Source organism: Pseudorca crassidens, chromosome 2, assembly GCF_039906515.1.
Source record: "Pseudorca crassidens isolate mPseCra1 chromosome 2, mPseCra1.hap1, whole genome shotgun sequence".
In the NCBI taxonomy this organism is placed as follows: Eukaryota; Metazoa; Chordata; class Mammalia; order Artiodactyla; family Delphinidae; genus Pseudorca; species Pseudorca crassidens.
In genome coordinates this window covers 15,035,687-15,060,625 of record NC_090297.1, presented here as the reverse complement: position 1 = coordinate 15,060,625, position 24,939 = coordinate 15,035,687, and the positions used below count along the sequence as shown (strand labels likewise).

At 49.5% G+C, this 24,939-nt stretch overlaps 1 protein-coding gene across 13 annotated transcripts in view; it reads left to right on the top strand.

Annotated features, from left to right (window-relative positions):
- The window catches only part of TMCO4 (transmembrane and coiled-coil domains 4), a 95,995-nt gene that overhangs the window by 12,404 nt on the left and 58,652 nt on the right, over window positions 1-24,939 (top strand). For 5 of the 13 annotated variants that reach the window (XM_067722441.1, XM_067722397.1, XM_067722423.1 and 2 more), the window contains 4 exons: window positions 5,833-6,010; window positions 13,785-13,959; window positions 14,681-14,708; window positions 24,654-24,786. In XM_067722441.1, the coding sequence (XP_067578542.1) occupies window positions 5,841-6,010; window positions 13,785-13,959; window positions 14,681-14,708; window positions 24,654-24,786 (506 nt within the window). In that variant the 5' untranslated portion in view covers window positions 5,833-5,840. Of the gene's footprint in view, window positions 1-868; window positions 1,026-5,832; window positions 6,011-13,784; window positions 13,960-14,680; window positions 14,709-24,653; window positions 24,787-24,939 lie in introns of all 13 variants that reach the window. The other 8 variants (XM_067722404.1, XM_067722413.1, XM_067722445.1 and 5 more) reach the window with 5 other exon arrangements.

The following is a 24,939-nucleotide window of genomic DNA, read 5'->3' as shown; positions in this document are numbered from 1 at the left end:
ATAAACAAAATAACTGTCTTCAGAGTTGAAAAGCAATACGTATCTGTGACAGAATATTGGGGAAATCCAGAAAAGTCTCTGGTATCTCACCTTTCAGAGATCACTATAGGGGCTATTCATCTCGACATTTTTCTTCTCTGTGTCTTTTTAATATGGGTGGACTTGTGGCTTGAATCTCCTGGTTTGCAGGCATAGTATATACATTCTCATGCCTCATAAGAAGGTAACCTCCAGGGGAAGGGTGTTGTCACTACTAATTGATTAAACACCCTACGGAAGCTTGAGAGGCAGAAAATATCCTGGTTCCTTGAACATGGCAAATGGCCCATTAGGATGAAGCTCAGGTGATTTAAAGTTTGAGGTAGTCCCTGAGCATCTTTCTGGCTCTTCAGAAGCATCTTCTCTCTTCTCCTGCTGGGCTCTGGGACATCCCTGGGTAATTCCAGATGCTTGGCCCTTGTTCCATTCTCCCTTTCTCATCTGATGCTTGATGGGAGGGTAAGAATAGGAGTGCCTTTCTGGAGGGAATAACCTAGCTCTTGCTTAAGCCTGAACACTAGTTCATTCGTCGTGTCACGGGCAATTTCTGAGCACTCACCCTGTGGCAGGTAAGAGGTTGGGCACCAGAATACTGATATGGAGTAGATCCGGTGCCTGCCCTCTACTGCCAGGCTAACCAAGGAGCCAGTGCAGCACCCACGGCTCAGGGTAAAAGGACTTAGAACCGACAGCCCACGCACAGCGCCAGGGCTGTGCCCCGTGAATGGTAGCTGACTGCAAACCTGCGGGGGCAAAGCCCAGAAGAGTGGTAGTGGTGGCAGTAGGGTTAGCCCTGAGCCCCGGGCTGACCGATCCCTCTTTCCCACAGGCCTCCTCCAGATCCCACACCCTATGGACCCATGGGCTTGTTTTTCTCATTTGCTCCTCCAGGGAAATTTGCATATTTCTCCAAAGAACCTTCAAGAAGCTGGACGGCCTGTTTTCAGACTTAGAGGGGAAGCCCACGGTTGTTTCTTGAAATCTGGGTAAGTATTATTTAAGGTTTCTTTCTCTTCAGAACCCTTGTCATTACTTAAAATGATCTTAATTTAAATGTCGTGAGTTTACATGTTGTCTGTCTCCCCAACTAGAATGTATCTCTATGGTGGAAGGTGGTTGTCTGTTTGTCTTAGTCACCGCTGTGTCCCCAGCATGTAAGACAGCACCTGGTACATATTTATTGTACGTATCTGGTACATATTTGTTTCTTTATTTATTTATTGGTTTTTGTGGGGGTTTTTAGCTGTGCTGTGTGGCATGTGGGATCTTAGTTCCCCGACCAGGGATCGAACCTGTGCCCTGGAAGTAGTGGAAGCGTGGAGTCCTAACCACTGGAACGCCAGGGAATTCCCCGGTAGATGTTTATTAAATTAGCTAACTGATTGGTTTGGAGTGGAGGCGAATATCTATTTTGGATTTACTTAGAACTTAAGGTTTTCATATTCTCTAGTGACATCCCACCTTTCCTTTTTAAATAATTATAGATTCACAGGCAGTTGCAGAAGTCATACCAAGGGCTCCCGTGTACCCCCACTCAGCTCCCCGCGTGGCCATTGCCTTTGAGGTTAAGTCGGACTCCTTAACTGGGAGGACTTGGTCTTGCAGGGTGTGGCCTCTGGCAGCTTCCCCTCCAACCTCGTTTCTTCCCTCCCAACCTCTACACCGACCCATTGGCCAAGGCCTGGCTACACTGAGCATCCTTTTGGTTCTTCAAAAGCATCCTCTCTCTTCTCCCTCTGGGACTTGACAGATGCTATCCCCTCTGCCGAGAACATTCTCTCCCCACTGACCCCACCCCTGTCTGATGTCACCTTCTCTGGGAAGCCAATTCTGGGTTCCCCTCTTTGTATCCCTCTATCTGTGTTTTCTCCATCACAGCATTTATCCCACTGGGTTATCATCGTCTGTTTACTTGTCCATCTAGCTCTACCACTGTCCTGTTTCTTCTACTGGAATACCCTGTCCCATCCATCTGCAGGGCTGTCCCCCTTACTTCCTGCAGGCCTCTGCTGGAGTGGCACCTTTCATCCGATACTGTTGTCACCCCCCGCCGTCCTGATCACTGCATATCCCCCTCTCCCTAACTGTTCACTGCCCAACTGAATGTTTATATATTTATTTATTTACTTACTTACTTATTTAGTGGACTGTTAGATCCAGATCCTCTGAGTGCGGATCTCAGTTCCACCACTTAATAGCTATGTGATTGTGGCAAGTACTTAAATGATTATGATCATGATGTATTGGTGTATTATCGCCTGTCTCCCACCAGAATGTAAGCCCCTTGAGAGCAGGGAATTTGTCAGTTTTGTCCCCTGATTGCCTCAAGGCCCTCTTCATTCATCCAGCAAGTAGTTATTGAATGCCTGCAATACTCCAGCGCCTGTTCAGAAAGCTAGGGTTACAGCAGTGAAAAAACAACCAGGGGCCGCCTCGAGAAGTTTATGTTCTACTTGTTTACACAAGTAAACAATATAATTTAAAAATATATTATTTAAGACAGGAGTAAGTCTTATAGAAATAGAGCAGGGTGCTAGGATAGAGAGGCAGAGTAGCATGGCCTGGGGAATCAGGGAAGACCTCTCAGAGGAGGTGACATTCAGGCTAAGGCCAGAATGATGTGAAGGTCAAATGTAAAGTGTCCCAGACTGGGGGGAATGGCAGGTGCATAGGCCCAGAGGGAGGACCAGCTTGCATATTTGAGGAGCAGAAAGACAGCCAGCATGGCTACAGTGTAGTGAACAAGGCGGGTGTGGGGGCATGAGCTGGAGTTGAGAGGCGGGCAGGGGCCAGATCAGGACTCTGTAGACTATCATGAAAAGATTGGTGTTCATCCTGGGGTGATGGGAGGCCTTCGGAGGCCTTTAAGCAGGTGAATGACATGATTGGTATATAGGACAGCAAGGCCACTCAGGCTACTGTGTAGAGAATGGATTATAGGGCATCAGGAGAGTATTTTGTTGAATGAATGAATGAATGAATGAATGAATGAATTTGGCCTGAGCTGAGCTCTTCGTGCACTCAGCACAACCCCCTGTCCCCTGTGGTTAGAGACAGGCCAGATCATGCTTCTCTGATTAGAAGGCCGTTTCTTCTTGAGCTGAGAACTAACATGGGGCTCCCCAAATACCAGCCCAATAAAATACCATCTTGGGTTCTTCTGGGTAATAGGGACAATTACCCCAGCTGCCAAGTGGCACATGGAGTTGTTTAAAGGTAGTAGAAATTGCTAAGCCTGCGACCATCAAGGCCAGGCGCTGCCCCCGGCAATGTCCTCAGTTCTTGGCTTGTTGCCGTCCTCTTTGCCCACTGTCATGGTCTGCGCTGATTACCTGAGCCAGGGAAGTCTGCTACAAACAGATCTCCAACTTGGGTTCCTGGAGCAACCATTGGAGGCCAGTCTTGCTGGGTGACATTGGGCATGGTCTTAACCTCTCTGGGCCTCAATTTCTCCATCTGAAACAAGGGAAGGAGAATCCCTGTGCGGGTGTACAGGAGAGAACACGGGGTTTAGAACCAAAGTCTGGTTTGACTTTCATCACATACTTACTGTGTAACTGTGGGGAAATCGCTTGGCCTCTCTGAAGCTTATAGTTAAAGGAGAGAATCATAACGCCTCACGTCCTACTTAACCTTACATGGTAGTTGTAAGAATTAAATGGATTTAAAGTGCTCTGTAAACTGTTATGTGCTGTCCAGATGTTGGTTTGTGGCTTTTAACTACCTCAGAGTTATTTTGAAAAACTGATGCAATATTAGTTGTGGACAGATTTTTAAATAATCCCTCCATGGAGGTGATACTTTGAGAACAAAAGATTTTATTGCTCAGCTGGATGAGAACAAATTTGTGGACCAAAGTCAGTGTGGAGTATGGGTATTAGACTAGAAATCTCCTGGCGATAAGACGAGTGTTCGAAACAGAGATGGTGGCCAAGAGCTCTGGCTTTGGGCTCTGGTCTGCCATTTACTGGCATGTGACCCGGGCCCAGTTCTTCTCTGAGCCTGTTCCCCTCCGGTTTGAAAACTGGATGCTATGGTATCAGTAGTACCTGGCTCGTAGAGTTGGCTGGGACCATGCATGTTAAAAACTGTAGCCCCAGGGCCTGGCATCCAGCAATGGCTCAATAACGTTGCCTCTTACTATTATTTATACACCTTTGCTGTGTGCCAGGCACTGTGCTGAGCATCTTATTTACTTGTCTGTTGATTCTTTTTACGCATTTATTTCTTCACGGCCATGTCATTTATTGCTTACACAGCTCTTCCAGACACGTACTGTTATAGTCCATTTTTAGGCAAAGGAATCTCAGTGCAGAGAGTTTGAGTTGCCCAAGGTCCCACATCTATGAGTTGGAGGCACTTAGATTCACACCCTGTCTGTCTGGTCCTGAGCCTGCATTCGTATCCACAGTGCCCTATGGTCACGGCTGGTACCCTTCCCAGTACCCGCTCCCAGGGCCCTTGGATGCCTGACTTGGCTTGGTTTGTCCCTTCCCCAGTCCTCCCCACCCATACCTTCCCTTCTTCCCCTTCTGCCCCTGGGAAGGAAAGAGAATAAAGGGAGGGACAGAGGAAGGGGAAGGAGACCTTGCTCCCTCCCTTCCTTCCTTTCACTGAAGTATAACATACATAGAGGACACAGATCATAAGTGTACAGCTCAGTGAAGTTTTAAAATACATTTATGCCCATGTAATTACCACCTGGGTCAAGATATAGAACATTTCCATCACCCAGAAGCCTTGCTGTCCCCCTTCTAAGCCAATATTCCCTCCCACTGGCAACCTCTCTTCTGACTCTTCTCACTATAGATTGGTTTGACCTATTCTTCAAGTCCATATAAACGTGATCCTACAGTATATATTCTCTGGTGAATGACCATCTGCTTACCATTGAGATTCACTCATGTTGTGGTGAGCCAAACTTCATTCTTTTCATTGCTGTGTAATATTCCATGGTATAAATCTGCATAGGTTGTCCATTCTGCTGTGGGTGAATGTGTGGGTTGTTTCTTTTGGGACTATTATGAGTGAAGGTCCTATGAGCATTCGTGTCTTTTGGGAGACATAAACCTTCATTTCTCAGGAGTGGAGTTGCTGGGGTGTAGGGAAGACACATGTTTAAATTTAGTGGATAAAGTCAAACCATTTTTCACAGGGTTGTACCAATTTACACTCCCACCAGCAGTGTATGAAAGTTCTATTTGCTCCTTATTCTCTTAGGATTGTAGGTCTTTTTAATTTTAACCTTTCTGATAGGTGAATGGTAGTATCTCATTGGAGTTTTAATTTCCATGTCTCAGATGGCTAATTTACACTCCCACCAGCAGTGTATGGAAGTTCTATTTGTCCCTTATCTTCGTCAGCACTTGGTATTGTCAGTCTTTTAATTTTAGCCATTCTGATGGGTGAGTAGCCGTGTCTCATTGGGGTTTTAATTTCTGTTTCTCTGATGCCCAGTGATGTTGAACACCTCTGCGTGTGCTTATTGGCCATTGGATATCTTTTGTGAAGTACCTATTCAAGTCTTTTGCCCATCTTAAATTTGCCTTGTTTCTTTTTCTTAGAGACTTGTAGGAGTTGTTTTTACACTATGGATACAAATCCTTTGTGATACACACATTGAAAATATCTCCCCCAGCCCCAGTCTCTTAAAGATGATGAATAGAAGTTTTTAATTTGAATGAGGGCTAATTTATCTACCTTTTCTTTTATGATGAGGTAGTTTTTGTGTCCCATTTAAGGAAGCTTTGCCTACCTGCTGAAAGCATTTTTCACTGGGATTTCTCCCTGCAGGGCTGGAAATGGCCACAGGGGACGGGTTGAGCCAGAGGCTGCCCCAGGTGGCCGAGCCAGGTGTGGAAGGGGAGCCACATCTGCCCACAGGCCGGGAGCTGACCGAGACCAACCGTTTTGCTTATGCCGCCCTCTGTGGCATCTCCCTGTCCCAGCTCTTTCCAGAACCTGAGCAAAGGTGAGTGCTTTTCTCTCACAGAGGGATGGTCATGCTTCTTCAGGGAGGTGATTCTTGGCAGCCAAGCAGCCTGCCAGGTGTTACTGGACACTACAAAGAGGAGAAAGCCATTGTCCTTGCCTTCAAGGAGCTCACAGTGTGGTAGGGGGCTAGGGCATCCCTCATTCAGTACCCACTCATTTATACCTTCACCAAGCATTTAAGGAGCACCTACAAGCGTTTCACCAGGCACCGTTTGAAGTACATGGAAAGTGGACATGAGTAAGACAGACAAGGCCGGGGCTTCCCTGGTGGCGCAGTGGTTGAGAATCTGCCTGCTAATGTAAGGGACACGGGTTCGAGCCCTGGTCTGGGAGGATCCCACATGCCACGGAGCAACTGGGCCCGTGAGCCACAACTACTGAGCCTGCGCGTCTGGAGCTTGTGCTCCGCAACAAGAGAGGCTGCGATAGTGAGAGGCCCGCGCACCGCGATGAAGAGTGGCCCCCGCTGGCCACAATTAGAGAGAGCCCTCACACAGAAACGAAGACCCAACACAGCAAAGATAAATAAATTAATTAATAAACTCCTACCCCCAACATAAAAAAAAAAAAGACAAACAAGGCCGACACTATCCCTGCCCTCAAGTAGGACACACCCTAATAGGGGGTAAGATATCTACATTCAGTGAGCACTTACTATGTGCTGAGTGTAGTACAAGGCCCCGTGGAGAAAACAAGGAAAAGCAAGGCCTGGCTTCTACCCTCCTGGTGCTTACAATCTGTGGGGGGCGGGCACCCAAATGAGTGCTTTTAACAGTGGACAAGTGGGCTAAGTGCCACGATGCATCTCAGGGTCAGTGACACTCAGTATATGGAGTCGGAATAGTAGAGTGGCTAAGAGCTTGGGCTTGGCCTTCAAGCCCTCCAAGGATTTTGCGGGGAGAGAGTTTGGAGACCAGAGGAGGGAGTTGTTTGGAGAAACCAGGACAGTGACCCAGAGATGGAGGGACACAGGTGAGATGGAGGGACACAGCAGTTTTTCTCAGGGAGAATGCAGTTGACTTGGAGATAGCTTGGGTGCTGTGGATGGGGCAGAGGGAGGAGCTAACTTTGGCCCCAAAGGTCCAGATGGGGAGGGGTCCTGGGAGGACAGAGATATCATTCCTGAGACAGGGAGTGATGGGTTGGGGGCAGGAGATGGCATCTGCAGTGTTTTCAAGAACCGCAGCCCTCAACCCCAGCCATGGTCCCCATGAGTAAATTTCCCCGTGCCTTGGGTCTCACCTGGGTTTTTGTTTGTTTTGCTTTTTTCCTTTGTCCCTCCCACTGGCCCGAACCTTGAGCGTTTTCGTCTCCTTGGGGGTCACTTCCAGGAAGCCTTCCCAGACCCTCCTCAGCCCCCCAGACAGGAAGCTTCTCCACCTGTCTGTCCAGTGACCTGTCACCACAGCCACCATGCTGCACTGTAACTCTTCCCTGAAGGGCAGGAGCTGCCTCGTTCATCTCTGAGTTCCCAGTGCCTGGCACACAGCTTGGTGTAACACACGCCCTCGGTAAAGGTCTGTGAAAAGAAGGGATGGATAAATACTGACTTTCTTGGCACAGGAGACATTCCACGGGATTTGGACTTATAGCTGGGTTCAAGTCCTACCCCTGCCACTTTCCAGGTACATGTGGCCTTAGGCAGTTTATTTAACTTCCCTATGCATCAGTGTCTTCATCTGTAGAATGGGGCTAGTGATACCCACCTGCTGAGTGATTACAAGAAGCAAATGAGATGATATAGTTAAAGCACACAGCATCGTGTTTGGCCCACAGTAGGTGCTCAATAAATGGCGGTGCTTGCTGAGTCTGTGACTTAATTTATTTGTTCAATTTCCTCATCTGTAAAATGAAGACAATCCTGGAACTTACCCCTACCATTCAAGGTACTTTGGGCTGCAAGTCACAGTACACTGTACTAAAAGAGATTTAAATAATAAAAATTACAATGACCATCATCAAAAAATCTAGAAACAATAAATGCTGGAGAGGGTGTGGAGAAAAAGGAACCCTCCTGCACTGTTGGTGGGAATGTAAATTGATATAGCCACTATGGAGAACAGCATGATACAGCCACTATGGAGAACAGCATGGAGAACAACAGCCACTATGGAGAACAGCATGGAGATACAGCCACTATGGAGAACAGCATGTAAATTGATACAGCCACTATGGAGAACAGCCACTATGGAGAACCTTAAAAAACTAAAAATAGAACTACCATATGACCCAGCAATCCCACTACTGGGCATATACCCTGAGGAAACCATAACTCAAAAAGATACATGTAGGGACTTCCCTGGTGGTGCAGTGGTTAAGAATCCGCCTGCCAATGCAGGGCACAACGGGTTCGAGCCCTGGTCCAGGAAGATCCCACATGCCGCGGAGCAACTAAGGCCGTGCGCCACAACTACTGAGCCTGCGCTCTAGAGCCTGCAAGCCACAACTACTGAAACCAGCGCGCCTAGGGCCTGTGCTCCACAACAAAGACAAGCCACCGCGATGAGAAGCCCGCGCACCACAACGAAGAGTAGACCCCGCTCACCGCAGCCAGAGAAAGCGTGTGCGCAGCAATGCAGACCCAACACAGCCAAAAATAAATAAATAAATAAATCTATTTTTTAAAAAAGATAATGTACCACAGTGTTCACTGCAGCACTATTTACAATACCCAGGACATGGAAGCAACCTAAATGTCCATCAACAGATGAATGGATAAAGAAGATGTGGCACATATATACAATGGAATATTACTCAGCCATAAAAAGGAATGAAATTGAATTATTTGTAGTGAGGTGGAGGGACCTAGAATCTGTCACACAGAGTAAAGTAAGTCAGAAAGAGAAAAACAAATACCGTATGCTGATGCATATATATGGAATTTTAAAAAGTGGTACTGATGAACCTAGTGGCAGGGCAGGAATAAAGAGGCAGACATAGAGAACAGACTAGAGGGCACAGGGTGGGAAGGAGGAGCTGGGATGAAGTGAGAGAGTAGCATTGACATATATATACTACCAAATGTATAATGGATGGCTAGTGGGAAGCTGCTGCATAGCACAGGGAGATCAACACAAAGCTTTGTGATGACCTAGAGGGATGGGATAGGGAGGGTGGGAAGGAGGTTCAAGAGGGAAGGGATATGGGGATATATGTATACATATAACTGATTCACTTTGTTGTACAGTAGAAATTAACACAACATTGTAAAGCATTTATATTCCAATAAAGATGTGAAACAAATTTTAAAATCTAAAAATAAATAAACAATAAGAGATTTGTTTTTTTCACTTAACAAGAAATCAAAAGGAAGAGAGTTCCAGCATTGATACAGCACCTCGAAAAGCCTTTGGGTTGGCTTTTGTGCAGTTCTCTTAGCCTCCCCCTCCTGATCATAAAATGGCTGCTGTAGTGCCATACATCACAGAACAAGACCCAAGGCCGAGGAAGGAAGGCCCAGGGAAGAGGAGGACAGGGATTCTCTTCAAGTCTCTCATCAGGGAGGAACTCTTTCCCGGGATACCCTGAGAAGGCTTCCCCTTTTGTGTCATTGGCTAGGTCTAGTCAAATGCTCTCGCCTCACCTGCAAGGGAGGCAGGGAAAAAAATAAAGACACTTGACATACTCTGTCTCCGTCATGGGAGGGGGCTTCTACTGGTCAGGAAGAAGGGGCTGGGGAATCACTGCTGCTGAGAAATGGCCATCCATCAGAGAGGGTGATCCTGAGGAAGGAATGTGTTGATGGCCCCTGCAGAGCCCGGCACAGAGCTACTGCCAAACAAACGTTGGATGTTCTCATTATTAATAATGAAACCACGTTCTCTATCTAGAGGTTAGAATATATCTCGTTGGATGTTCTGTTCCCAAGCAAGCCAGGGTCCCATCTCCTGCAAGGGTCCAACTCTCTCCCTGCTCTAGCCCATACCTGTGCCATGCATGGGAAGCTCTGTCTTTCCAGAAGCTTCTCAGATCTGATAAATCCCTACCTGATAAGCTGGTAGATAGGTGGGGGAAGAGTTCTGCATACTTTGTTCACATAAACAAATATTTATGAACCTGAACTGTGTGCCAGGCCTGTGCTGGGCACCCCCTGGGAGGGCACGTGGAGAAGTTGTTCTGTGTCCCCCACAAAATCCAAGTATGGTCTTAAGCACATGTGGCTGAGCGGGAAGCATCTGCCTTGGGGGCAATTTCCTTCCTGAAAGTTACAATGCTCTATGCCACCTCTTTCCGCTTGGTTGATCTCAGTCTTCTTAAGGCCCAAAACACATTTTAAAACCAACCTCAATCTGGGTTGTAAATCCCAGATATGCTGTTGGTTTCAGTAATCTTTAGAAAACATTCTGTGTTTATGTCCACATGGGGCATAAAAGCAAGCCTTTAAAATATTTATCTCTCTTCCATGCTGTAAGCGTCACAGACGCTGTTCCTTACAATGAACTCTGTTTATTAAACATGGAGATATTAATGGTGTAGAGCAGGGGTCAGTAAGCTTTGTCCGTGAAGGTCTAGATATTTCAGGCTTGCAAACACTGTGGTCTCTGTTGCAGTCACCCAGCTTTGCTGTTGCATGTAGGCTAAAAGCAGCCGGGAGACAGCATGTAAAGGAATGGGCGTGCTGTGTTCCAATAAAACTTAGTTTCAAAAAAAAAAAAAGGGGCTGCAGCCCCCTGGTGTAGTTTTCCAGCCCCTAGTGAATAGGAGGAGCTTTGGACTAGGAGTCGGGAACCTGGATTCCAGATGAGGCTTTGCCCTTTCCCAGCCAGGAGACCCTTGATATGGTGTTTAACCTCCATAGCCCAGGGGCTCCGTCTCAAGACATGGCAAGGATGAGAGGGGAGGGATGCACCAGCCTAGCCGGTGCCCAGCACTCGGTGGGTGCCAAGGAATGTGATTGCTGGAGAGGGACAATCTCTGCAGTGGTGAAGCATGGCCTCTGGAGTCAGAGAGAACCCTGGACCCTGGAGCTGTCACTTAACCTCTCTGGGGAATACCCTGGCAGTCCAGTGGTTAGGACTCCGCGATTTCACTGCTGAGTGACCTAAGATCCCACAAGCCATGTGGCATGGCCAAAAAACAAAGTAAACTAACAAAAAAACACCTTTCTGGTTCCGGGTGTCTTTATCTCTAGAATGGGGGTAAAAATAGTACCTCCCTCCCTCATGGGGCTGTAATGAGAAGTAAATGAGTCCGTGTGTATGAAGCACTGAGTACAGGGACTGACAGATAGTTGCTCTGTGATCACCATTTATTATCATCATTGCTACTGATTTTTATGTGGTTCAGCTAGATCACCAGTCACGTTAGAAGCATTTACCAAGGCCCTGCCGTTCTACAGTGCTATTTCTTATTTCATAGATTGCTGTCCTGGCACTTTACATATATATTTATTAATTCATTTGTTCATTTAAAGAAACACCTATATAGGGCTTTATATGTGCCAGGTTTTGCTCTAAGCACATGACAAATGTTAACTTAGCTTTCAACAACCCTATGCAATAGGTTTCATCGTTATCGCCACCGTTTTACAGGTAAAGAAACAGAGGCACAGAGAGGCTAAGTAACTTGTCCAAGATCACACAGCTTGTGGCACAGCTGGGATTTGAGCTGGAGTTCGTGCTCTTCACCCCTCCACTCTTGTTATGAGATGCTTCTCTACATCCAGGACTTCCTTCATGGACACGGGGCCAGGCCGTGCCGCTGCCCTCGACACTACGTATATGTTTACCCCGAAGTAATGCTCAATTCACTTAGTCATCCCTCCCTGCATATACACTCACACATCATCCCAGGGTAATCCCAGTAATTGTAGCGGGGTAAGTTACAGTAATTGTTACAGCAGTAGCTAACATTTATTGAGGGTTATCAGGCACTATTATCATGTCAGTTAATCTTTCCAGCCAATCTATGAGACAGGCCCTATTATCATCCTCATTTTACAGCAGAGGAGAGTAAAACTAAGAGAGGTGAAGTAGGGCATGAAGCCAGTCACCGAGGGAGCCAGGACTCCCCCGAGGGGTCAGACATTAGAGCCCGGCTCAACCCTCTTCTCCACTGCCTCTCTTGGTCACCTTGTAAATAAAATAGTGATGCTAACTAACATTAGTTGAGTATCTACTGCATGCCAAGCCCTGCTCGGGCTGCTTTACATGTATCATCTCATTTAATCCTCAAACAATTTTATGAAGTTGGTTTCTTAGACCCATTTGCAGATAAGGAAACTGAGGCACAGAGAGGTCGAGTTACTCGCTCAGATGTCCTTCAGGAGTGAAGGACTTTCCTGGGACTTCCCTGGCGCTCCAGTGTTTAAGACTCCACGCTTCTATGGCAGGGGGTGCAGGTTTGATCCCTGGTCAGGGAACTAAGATCCCTCATGCCCCGTGGCATGGCCAAAAAAAAAAAAAAAGGAGTGAAGGACGTTCCCCCAGCTACTGAGAGGGCTTTCCGGCACAGCCTGGGTCTGCCTCAGCTGAAGAGAGCCACTTCACCCAAGGTTCTGCCGCCTTCCTGGGGCAGCCTTTGTCTGATGACTGTCTGAAATAAGGGTATAAAGGCCCAGCCCTGTTGCCCCACTGGGGGCAGTTCTCAAGCGTCACCCCATCTTCAGATCTCCCCACAGGGTCAGCTGAGGCTTCTGTTGCGACTGGATCTCCCTGCCCAGTCCTCCATCCTCCCTGCCCATTCACAGACGTTGACCCCAACAGAATCCCCAGTAATCATTTCAGAGCTGCTTCCCGGGGACCTGGACCAACACAGTGGTAGGGCCAGCATTTGAACCCGAGTCCTGCACTGCTCCTGTCACAGGCCCGGCCTGCAGAGATCTCCCTACTTGGGCTTTGGCAGCAGCAGCTCTAAAGAGTGGGTTGGGTGGGCTGCCTGGGATCCACGGGAACCGGAGCCGGGCGGTGCAAGCGGGGAGCTTCCTGAGGTCACCCTCTCTACCAGGGAGCTCTGCTTGTCTCTGGGAAGCCTCTTCTCTGCACTGGTCTAATCCCCTCTGATCTGATTCCCTTTCCCGCATCCCAGTGGTGGCTTGGAATCAAAGCCTTGTGTGGACTCTTCTGGGGTCCCCAAGATGCCATGTGTTTCCTGTAGCTCCTGGGGTCCCTTCTCTCCTGGAGCACCCCATCCATCCCCCACCCAGGGACCCCCTCAAATGACTGCTGTGGACAGAGCCCCCATGGCAGCGGTGGGCGCGGCTGGAGGACAGACTTCTCTGCACTTTACCCACTTCTACAGCAGCCAGCATGTCTCCAGAAAGCATGTCCGTGGCCGTTCCCAACAGCAGCCAATCTCCATGTGTGGGAACCTTTTCTGGTCACTGCCTCTCACCTCACAGGTGGATTTGGGGCTCCGTCTCGACTCATCGGGGCTTGATTCCTGCCTCTGTCCTAGCATATCCCACGGCCCTGGATCAGTTAGTTCTGTCCAAGTCTCCACCCCGCTGCGAGCTTCTCATCCAAGGCCCATCTTGCTCATTTTTGATTCCACAGCCCCAGGGCAGGCCGGCCTCAGGGCGTATGGTCAGTAACTGCTCGTTAGCCCCGTTCGTGTGGTTTACCAGCCCTGTGGTCAAAGTTTTGGTGGAGGAAGAAGCCCAAGTCCACACACCTGAAATCAGGTTTTGGCTCTTCTGTATTCCCTGGGCCACAGTCGCCGTGGTTTTTTTAAGTGCCAGGTCTTCACATCCCTGCACACAGCTCATATCGTGAGATGCACGGTCCAGGATCTCAGCTGCGTCTGTCTTTCAGATCCTTCTGCACGGACTTTGTGGCTGGCCTGGTGAAGTGGCTGGACTTGTCCGAAGCTGTCTTGCCAACCATGACTGCTTTTGCCAGCGGCCTGGGAGGCGAAGGAGCAGACACGTTTGCTCAGATTTTATTGAAGGACCCCATCTTGAAGGACGACCCACTGGTGATCACTCAGGTACACCCACCGCCCAGGTGGTGGCTGCCAGGGAAAGTAGAACAGATAATTTCCTCTCAAAGTCAGCCTGAATATCGCTTCTAGTGGCATGGGGGGAATTGAAAGATTAAATATTGCATCATAATTTCATATGATGATGATGATCATAGCTAATGTTGAATTATCATTATTGAATATTTACTATCGATTTATTACTTAAACAGTACTTATTATATGCTAATACCTTACTAATATGAACTCATTTAATTCTCAAAGCAATTTTATTAGGTAGGATGATAAATGGAGGCACAGAGACGTTAGGTAACTTGCTTAAGGTCACACAGCTGATTTGAACCTTGGCAGTCTTACTCCAGAGCCCGTGCTCCTGACTGCTAAGCTGTGGTGCCTCCTTTTGGAAGTAGCAGCTTTGCTGTGTGCCCTTGGGCATGTCACTCACCTGCTCTGTATGCATTTGAAGCAGGCAGAAGCTTGACACAGGCTATCGGTGGGTCAAGAGAGCAGATTTAAAACAGCCCTTCCCCTCCTTCATCTGACTCCCTGAAATTCTCACGCATTTATTCAGTTATCTGCTTACTTGTTTGTCTGGCTCGCCCCTCGAATGTAAGGCGGAGGTATTTTGTCTGCCTTGTTCTCCCACTTTTTAAGGGTCAATAAACATTTGTCAAGTGAGCAGGCTGGTTACAAATCAACCTATTGCTAATTCCTGTTACTCTTCCCTCAGGACCTTCTGAGCTTCTCACTCAAGGATGGTGAGTTGATTTCATAAGTTGTGGGGCACGTATCTGCACCTCAGCCAGTGAAGCCAGTGGTAGGTGTTGCCCCTGCGGTCCCGTCCCCAGTGGCCTTTTTGGTGCAAGAAAGGAAAGGGGGCTTCCCTGGTGGCGCAGTGGTTGAGAGTCCGCCTGCCGATGCAGGGGACACGGGTTCGTGCCCCGGTCCGGGAAGATCCCACATGCCGCGGAGCGGCTGGGCCCGTGAGCCATGGCCGCTGAGCCTGCGCGTCCGGAGCCTCTGCTCCGCAACGGGAGAGGCCACAGCAGTGAGAGGCCCGCATACCGCAAAAATAAATAAATAAATAAATAAAAAGAAAGGAAAGGGAAGCCAGTAGAGCTGGGGAGCCGGAAGCTCTCCATTCATGCCAAGCGCCGGGTGGTGCTTCTTAGCGGTTCTATTGATTCCGCACAGTGCCCTGTGGTTCCACCTTCTGAGTGGCTCTGGAGTCTGGGTCCTGCCCTCTGAGGTCTGTTCTGCTGGCAAACAGAAGGAGCACAGAATTGAAAATGAAATCCCAACCACGTCTACACTGTGTAGGAAGGGAAGTCCCACCCACTCCCCACCGGAACCCGGGCTCGTGCGGGACTGGAGGGGTAAGAAGAGGAGGAAGAACAGAATGTCAGGAGCAGAAACAGCGTGTGCAGGAGGCCTGGCTGGAAAGAATGCTCGGAGGAGGGTCACGGGGGCCGGAGCTGAGCGGGTTCTCCACCTACACGAGATCCCAGGCTGTTCCCATGGAGTTTATAGTCTGAGAAGTGCAGCTCTAAGGCTCAAACCCCACTATATATTTTTGGCCCTAGTCTAGCCGCACAGAATGCTTTCACTCCATATCTCAGAGCCAGAGGAGAGCCCAAGGGTGATCTGGCCCAGTCCCTGCTTTCAGGCGGGCACGACCTGAAGTAACACTTCTCTTTGGCCGGTGAGGCCACGTGGCTGAGTTGTGGTCTGAGGATGTGGTGCAGTTGGTCTGAAAATCCTCAGCTGTATCACTTGTGTTTTTTCCAAATGGAAGTAAGGGAAGAATAACAATATCCGATCGTCCTGGACGCTGTTGGAGTGAGGGGTAGGTTTGTGCGGAGGTCTGAGGCTCAGGAAAGGAAGGCAGCCCATCAGCACACACACCCTCACGTGATAATCACGGGAACAGCAAAGCACCAGTTCTTGAGCGCTTGCTGGGTGCCCAGCGTGCCGCCAAGGGCTCTACAGGCACGGAGCCCTCTCAGCCCCCTGAGGGGTGTTGGAGGTCGTTGTTCCCATTTTGCAGGTCAAGGTCATCTTGGATGGGACACCCATATTTCCAGGTGGAGAGGTTGAGGCCAGAGAGGGGAAGGGGCTTTCCCGGAAGCACACAGTGGCAGAGGTGGCCTGGTGGTCAGAACCAGGTCTCCGGCCTCCAGGCCAGCGCTCTGCCCCACGGCCTTGTCACGGGGGAGAAGAAGCTGCCCCAGCACTCCTGTGTCGGCCTCAAAAAAAAAAAAAAAAAAAAGAAAGGAAAGGGAAGCCAATAGAGCTGGGCCACAAGCCCAGCGAGCCACGTTCATTCTAGCCTGCTTCCTGCCCCCGCCTGCCAATCACAAGCCCTCCTGAGCTCCCAGGAGCACCCAGGACACTTTAACTTACCCCCTTTGCTGTGGGTGACCTTGGCCTGGCTCTCACAGAATAATTGGAGCGGGTTTGAAACAGCCTGTCTAATGTCATCACCTGGTACTTCATTCCCTCCCAGGGGTGTTCTCATAGGCAGCCTCTAAACCGGCATTGCCTTTGAAATGTCTCTTGAGAATAACCACCACTTATGAAGCACCTGTTAACGCTGGTCATGGTACCTGACCCTTGTCAGGCATTGTTTCACATCATCCTCATAGCCATCCTTTCATGTAGACACTCCCACTTTCCAGACGAGCAAACTGAGGCCCAGAGAGGTGAAGTAACTGGCCTAAGCTGGTAAGTGGCAGAGCTGGACATTCTAAAACAAGTGCTATCAACAAAAACCTTAGCAGATTTTAGCCACAGGGGTTGAGGACTGTGGCAGCATCCCCACGGGAATATAGTAGGACCTCGTAGCTAAAGAATACCAGTCTCTGACAACATCTGGGGGGTGCCTTTGGTTTATCTCAAAGCCCCACCAGATGCCGGCATCTACGAACAGGAGGAGCTTCACTGGCACGCCGGGACCCCAATGGGAGTGGGTGCTAGGGCTCAAAAGTTCCCCAGAGGTCAGAGGTAGGTGGCCCCTCAAACCATCTAGACGACCCTCTCATCAGACGCAGACCTCGGAGATATTGCGGGTTCCGTTCCAGACCACCGCAGTAAAGCCAGTCACGTGAATATTTTTGGTTTCTCAGGGCATATAAAAGTTATATTTACACTATACTGTAGTCTATTAAGTGTGCAGTAACGCTGTGTCTAAAAAAACAATGGACATACATTAATTTAAAAATGCTGTTGGAAAAATGGCACTGATGGACCTGCTGGATGCAGGGTTGCCACAGACAAGGCAAAGAGCAGTAAAACGAGGTCTGCCTGTAGATGAGAAAAGGAGGCCCCGAGTGGGAATGGCTACAGTTGTCATGTCCAACTCTGTCCGTATTAATGAAGAACCAGGGACCAAGAACTGGGTGCATCTGGGGATCAGGCTGCCTGGTATTAAGATGCAAGCTCTACTTTGGCGAGGTCCTGAATGTCTCTGTGTCTCGGTTTTCTCAGGTGTTAAATGGGAACAAACAGTACTTTTTACCTTATAGGGCAGCGGTGAGGATTAAATGAAATAACCCAGGTAAAGCGCTCAGAACAGAGCTGGCATGCAGGAAGCAGGCCATGAGTGCCACTGGGGCATGGTGGTGGGGGTGGTGAAATGGGAAATCCCTGGGAACCAGAAAACCTGGACTGTCATCCTGTCTCTCAGACTCTCATTGTGTGACCTTGATCAAGTCACTTAACTTCTCTGAACTTCAATTTCAAATACAAATGAGAGGCAAGAGCCAGATGCTACTTCAGAGCAAAACAAAACTGTCTTTGGTCCTAAGAACACAGTCAAGGATCTTGTAAGGAGAAGGTCAGTGTCATAGTTGGGCCGGTTGTTCAAGGCCTTTCCCATAAGCTCCATGAGAGTAGGGCCCTTGTCTGGCTTGTTCACCATCATATCCCAGTGTCTGCAACACTGATGGACACGTGGCGGGCGTTTAGTACTTGTTGGATGAATGGGTGAATGGATGAAGGGATGGAGGGACGGATGAAGGGATGGAGGGACGGATGGATAAATGGATAGAAGGTTGGATGGATAGACAGAAGGATGGATGTCCTTTCCTTAGAGCACAAGCTCAGATACTAGCAAGGTGGTTTGTCTGAACTTGAGGGTTAAAACATCTTTTTTCTACAGAGACTGATGGGGTAGGACACACAGCACAGAAGGCTCTCTGTGCTACTGCATTTCTCTCTGGGTGTGACACAGGGTGATTAATCATGGAATCAGCCCAAGACATCAACACAAAAAGCCGCACGTCTCTGAACTTCCTGGAAGGTTGACCCATACTGACAATATTGGGATCTTAGTCACAAAACAATGCCATCTTGGCAGCTGGGTGGAATTTTTTATGCGTGCTAATCATTTCCTTCTCATCCAGTAACAACCCATGAAGCTTCTTGCCCACACAACTGGAAAAAATAAGCCTTTTATATGTTGAAGGTTAAACTACATCTGAGCCAACTCGAGACTGGGTTTCACAACTGTGGTACTATTGACATTTGGGACTGGATAATTCTTTGTTGTGGGACCACCCCGTGCCATGTAGGAGATTTAGCTGAATCCCTGGCCTCTACTCACTAGATGCCAGTAGCACTTCCTGAGTTGTGATAACCAGAAATGTCTCCATGCTTTGCCAGATATCCTCGGGGGGCAAAAACATCCCTGGTTGAGAACCATGGGTTCAGGACCCCAAATTCGGCCGTCTCAGGTGGGGCTGGTTTATTTGTAGTTGGTAATCTTTATAAGTTACCTAGTTGCTCTCCTAGGTCCTGTACACAGATGGTGAATTATTGCATCATATATAATCCTCAAATCAACTGCTAGAGTAGATACTGTCATCCCCACTGGTAGGAAATTAGGCTCAGGAGGTTAAGTAACCCGAGGTGGCATTTCCAAGTAAGTTTCAAATTCCGTTTAAGGCAGTGAGTCTCATGGTGAATGTGCGCAGGACACTTAAGCTGAAGCATGGTTCTTGCCCTCTGTACCCTGAATCCAAAGATAACATTGACTCCAGGCCATGGAACCCGACGACATGCAGCCACATGAGATATAACAAGCTTCACCGCAAACTTGTTTCTACTTTCTGACCTGGTCTTTATTACTGAGTTGCAAACCCTACCTCCCCAGAAAGGTTTGAGAGGTTGGTCGTTGGTCGTGGTGGAACGCGTTGTCAGCTGGTGGCTAGGTTCTTCATCAGGATCCTCAAGGTTCGTAAAGCTTGCTGTCAGTTTTGAAGCTGGCTGTTCATCCATTCAGCAAATGAGAACGGAGCCCGCACTGTGTGTGCCAGGCCGTCTGCTAGGTGCTGGGAGTAGTTCTAACCAGGGCCGATGCTCATGGAGTGCCTACTGTGTGCAGGCCCTGAGAAAAATGCTTTACAATTTGTTTAAACCCCTTAACAGCCCTGGGAGGTAGATGCTATTCCTGTCCCTCATTTTACAAAAGAGGCAGCTGCGGCCCAGAAAGTGAAATCACCTGCCCGAGGTCACGCAGCAAGGATTCATACCCAGGCAGTGTGGTTCCAGAGTCCATGCTTAACTGCTGTTCTGCTTCCTACATGGAGATAAAATGATAAAGTCCTCATCCTTACAGCTGACTTTAGGGGATTTGATGAGGCCAGAATGAAGCGTGGGCACCCCATGTGGTAGAGGCCGGAGGAGGCCAATCTTGCCAGCAGCTGAGAGGGTGGAGCTGGAGGAGGGCCTCAGATGGGCCCCCTTTGCTCCCGTGACCACCGGCCTTGAAGTAAGCTCGTTGCCACGTTGAACACCCTTAACTGTCCCCCCAAAATGAGCCGTGAAGAGAAAAGGCAGGAGTCACACCTGAAACCATCTGAGTTCACGTCCTGCCCTGAGACAGGGTGCATCTTAGAAGTCCTGTCCCTTGGGACTTCCCTGGTGGAGCAGTGGTTAAGAATCCAACTGCCATTGCAGGGGACACGGGTTTGATCCCTGGTCCAAGAAGATCCCACAGGCCGCAGAGTGACTAAGCCCGTGCACTACAACTACTGAGCCTGTGCTCTAGAGCCCGCGAGCCACAACTACTGAGCCCGCGTGCCACAACTACTGAAGCCCGCACGCCTAGAGCCCGTGCTCCGAAACAAGAGAAGCCACCACAATGAGAAGTATGCACATTGTGACAAAGAGTAGCCCCCGCTCACCACAACTAGAGAAAGCCCACGCGCAGCAACAAAGACCCAATGCAGCCAAAAATTAATTAATTAAATTTAAAAAGAAAAAAAAAAGTCCCGTGCCTCCAGCCACACTCTGCCCACCAAAGTGAAGACCCTGGGAAGACTTGTAAGTCAGCCCAGTGCCCATGGGGGAGATGGGGGGAGGACTGTGGGACTAGAGTAAGGTGTGGTTTCCTTTATATGAAAAAAAAATTTATTGAGGGTGAAATTGGGTATAAATATTCTAAATGTTACATAAAATGTACAATTAGAAAAGTTGGGGGAATTCCCTTGTTGTTCAGTGGTTAGGACTCGGTGCTTTCAGTGCCAGGTCCTGGGTTCAGTCCCTGGTCGGGAAACTAAGATCCCACAAGGCACGCAGCACGGCCAAAAAAAGAAAGTCGTCCATCGAGGGATGGCAGTGCAGTAGGCTGGGTAATCAGTTGAATGAATATGGCCTGAGAGTGTCCTCGGACCGCAGGGAAAGGCGAGACGAAGGTTCCCCGTGCTGACACAGCAGCAGCAGCTCACAGCCTCACCCCAGCAGCCCTGGCTTCTTAGCATCTAAGGATAGAGCAAATTTGACAATTTACCATAAAAAGAGTACTATTAGCCACCTTTTCTTGATCACTTACTGCATCCCAGGTGCTGGCCAGTCTCATCACATGCATCTTCTCACTGTATCTCAACAAACGCCAGATTAAAAGGGTATTCTTGCCCCCATTGTACAGATGAGGAAACTGAGGCTCAGAGAGGTCAAGAAACTTGCCAGAAGCCATTCAGCTAGTAGGTAGTCAGGTGAAAATTCAAACCCCAGTCTGTGTCCCAACAAAGGCTGAAGTTTCTGCCCCTGAATTCCTTTTTCCTTTGGTCTGGAGGGCAGTCCCCAAAGGGAAGGGATTGGCCGTGATCTCTTCCCAAAGGTCTGGGATTCTGCTGCTCTCCGAGGAGAGGCAAGCTCAACCCCAGGCAGGTCATTCTGGCTCCCGAACTCAGATCCATAGTGAGAACAGAGGCTGGTTCAGTGCCTGGCAATGGAGGTTGTACTGCTCCCTGAGGAGGTGCATTTGGAAATGCAGGGCAGGTGGTGGTGGCTGTCACAGCGCCTGGGGTGCACCTGGCGTTTAGCTCCAAGGGCGCTGTTCATCCTTTAATGCACAGCACAGTGTTGGATGGTGAAGTGCAAAGGGCATCAGCTTCTCTATTGAGATGCTGGTGAGAAAAGGAGCCCGGAAGTGTTTGTTCTACCCCGGGTCTGTCCAAACACACTGGGTGACTTTGGACATGTCCCTTGCTCTTCCTAGGCCAGAAGGACCAGTTGGGCTCCAAGGGTGGAGTCTGGGTGGGTGCTGGGGCTGCCCAGCAGTTGGAGGCTGGCATACTCCTGCCCCCTGGGGGCAGAGCCAAGATCCCTGAGCCCGCCCCCCACCAAGATTTTCCAAAGAACAGGCTGCCGGGTGATGGGTCCTGTGTGTGCACCTTTGGCCCATGGCCTAGGGCTATGCCTGGGATTGTGGGTGCACCCCCCATATCCCATGCACCCAGAAGGTAGGACTCACAGCTGACCACATGGGATTGACCTGGAATCCCAAAACTTCACTCAAGTAGATTTGCCTTATTCTATTCTTTTTTTTTTTTTTTTTTTTTTGGCTGTACCGCTCAGCTTGTGGGATTTTAGTTCCCCGACCAGTGATCGAACCTGGGCCCTCCACAATGAGAGCTCGGAGTCCTAGCCACTGGACCTCCAGGGAATTCCCTCAAGTAGATTTGCCTTTAAAAGGCGGCCACAGTGAAATGAACAGAAACTTTGGCATCCTGGGTTTTAAGCCAAATTCCACAGCTCTCTCAGCTGTGTGTTTTAGAACAGCGGTTCCCAACCTTTTTGGCCCCAGGGACCGGTTTCGTGGAAGACAGTTTTTCCGCAGACTCGGGTGGGGGAGATGGTTCAGGCGGTGATGCTAACGACAGGGAGCGATGGGAGCGGCCAATGAAGCTTCACTCCTCGCCCACAGCTCACCTCCTGCTGTGCGGCCCGGTTCCTAACAGGCCACGGACCGGTACCGGTCTGTGGACTGGGGGCTGGGGACCCCTGATTTAGGAAGTTTCTTAGCCTTTCTGCACCCGTTCTTCCCTCTTGTGCAAAAGGAGGCATCATAATGCCAGCTTCCCAGGACCACTGGGAAGATTAGCAATCAGGAGTGCAAGCTTCCTGAGTGGTGCCCAGCATTTGTTAGGAGCACCGTGGATGCTGGTTTCCTTTCCTGCAGAGGTAGCAGGAGGAGGAGTCATCTTGATTACACCACTTCCTCCAGGCATGAATGCACCCAGACCTTCTCAGATCAGGAGCTTGCTAGTTAGAACAAGTGCAAAGGCCCTGGGGCAGGAATGAGCTTGGCTTCTTGGTGGGACAAATACTGGTGGAAACAGGGACCAGTAGAAAGTGAGGTGGTAGAGAGTGGCAGGAAAATGTACAGTCTTGCAGACCATGGGAAGAAATGTGGATTTTATTCTAAGTGCATTAGGGAGTTTTAAGTTGGGGAAGAGAACCCCAATTAGATTTATGACTTCACCCTTCAAGCTGCTGTGTGGCAAATAGAGTGTGGGGCAGGAGGAACCAGGGCAATGGCTGGTCCTTGAAGAGCGATGGCAGTCACAGTGGCCGTGCAGCAGAGATGGGGAGCCGTGGTCAGACTCAGGATACATTTTGGAGGTGCAGCTGTCACCATCAGCTGGTAGATTGGATGTCTGAGGAGGGGCAACGAGATAAATCAAGAACGATGCCCAGGCTTTTGGCCTGAACCCCAAGTTGGGCTTTTTATTGAGACAGGATGGATTGGCCCTTGAGGAGTGAGTTGGCTACCTGGCAAGTTGTCCTGGGTAGCCCAGGACTCCTGCCCCTCCTCTACCACTCACCACCTGCCTTAAATAGAACCTCAGCTCCAAGTCCAGCAGCCTGGCTGTCAAGGTCCTTGAAATGACCCTTACACGAGGCTGACATTCCAGAGTCCCGTGCCCGAGAATACCTTGGGAGGTTTTAATCACCTGTGCACCTGGCAGTCTGTATTCCAGAAACTGAATCACGGCAGCCTTGACCAATGGAGTGTGAATTAGTGGCTGATGATAGCTGCCATCAGTTAATCACCACGGCCAAGGCTTGTCAATTGCCACAGGTCGATTACGGCCTACGCGCAATAGTCTGTGAGCCTAGGAGGGAGCTCCTTTATTTGTGGGACATTAGCTGATCAATAACCCCAAGACGTGGCCTGTGGTGTCTGTTTCCCGACACACAGGTCCTCATCCTGGCGGCCGAGGGCAGCTGGGCAAGTGCTTCCGGACCACGGCTCGCTCTAAAGACCCTAGTTAGAGGAAGGAACTGGTTTATTTTGCAGAAGCTGAGGTTATCGTAGCTACTACGACCTTAGTATAAAATTACCATGCAGCATTGCAGACACCCAGCAGAGGAGGCCAGTTCTGCATCATTCATTAAGGACCCATCATGGACCCAGAGTCCTCTCCTCAAAACTTTGTGAGGGCTTCCCTGGTGGCGCAGTGGTTGAGAGTCCACTGCCGATGCAGGGGACGCGGGTTCGTGCCCCGGTCCGGGAAGATCCCACATGCCGCGGAGCGGCTGGGCCCGTGAGCCATGGCCGCTGAGCCTGCACATCCGGAGCCTGTGCTCCGCAGCGGGAGAGGCCACAACAGTGAGAGGCCCGCATACCGCAAAAAAAAAAAAAAAAAAAACTTTGTGAGATGACTGTTACTATTTCCACTTCCACCTGAGCGAGGATGAGCTTTGCCCAAGGTTAGACACAAATAGTATCCGTACCCAGGTCTGTCAGGTCATTAATTGAACATGTATTCTTTGTGCTGAGCACTCTCCTAAGGGCTGGAGATAAAGCAGTGTAGAGTTTATACTTATCAAGTTTATACTTCACGGGGAGAGACAAACGAGAGTAAATGGATATGATGTCAGAGCAGGGCAAGCTCTGTGTGGAACAAAATGCAGGGTGAAGGGGTAGAGTAATGGGGGCCGGGGGTCGGGAAGGCCTCTGTGAGCGGGAGGCGCCTGAACAGAGACTTGAATGAGGGGCAGGAGCCTCCCAAGAAGATCTGGGGAATGAGCCTTCCCGGTGGTGGAAACAAAACAAGTGCAAAGGCTCCGCAGCAGGAACATTCTAGAAGGTGAGGTCGTGGAGTTGGCCAGGGGCCTTGTATGTCATGATGGAGTTGGATTTGCGTCTGATCGTGATATCACGTCCTTAACAGCTTTGGGATGTGAAAATTCGATCTTTGCTGATTTGGTGGAACACGCCGCCTTTCTTCTGATCCATATGGGTAACAGTTGCACACTGTTCCGCCCCAGAAGCTGTTTTCTTGTTCAGCTGACTGGTTCTCGGGGCTGTGCACTTCGGATGTATCTGGGGTTTGGGTTTCATCCGTTGCGCTGCTGTTAACATCTCTGTGCTTGGAAGCTGAACTGACCCCGTGCTCTTTCTCTCTTTCCAGGGCGCTACGATGCTCGGGCCCGAGTCCTCATTTGCCACATGACCTCCCTCCTCCAAGTGCCCTTGGAGGAGCTGGACCTCCTCGAAGAGACGTTCCTCGAGAGCCTGAAGGAAACCAAAGAGGAGGAATCTGAGTAAGTGTGCCCTGCGACCCTGGCCACCCTGCCAGGAATCAAGGACTTCCACTCTTCAGATAACAGCATCCTTTGTGTCCCCTCCCCCCATTAAGAGATGGTGCACTGAGGTGGGAAGAGCACTGGACAGAGAGTCCCAGTGCAGCCCTGACT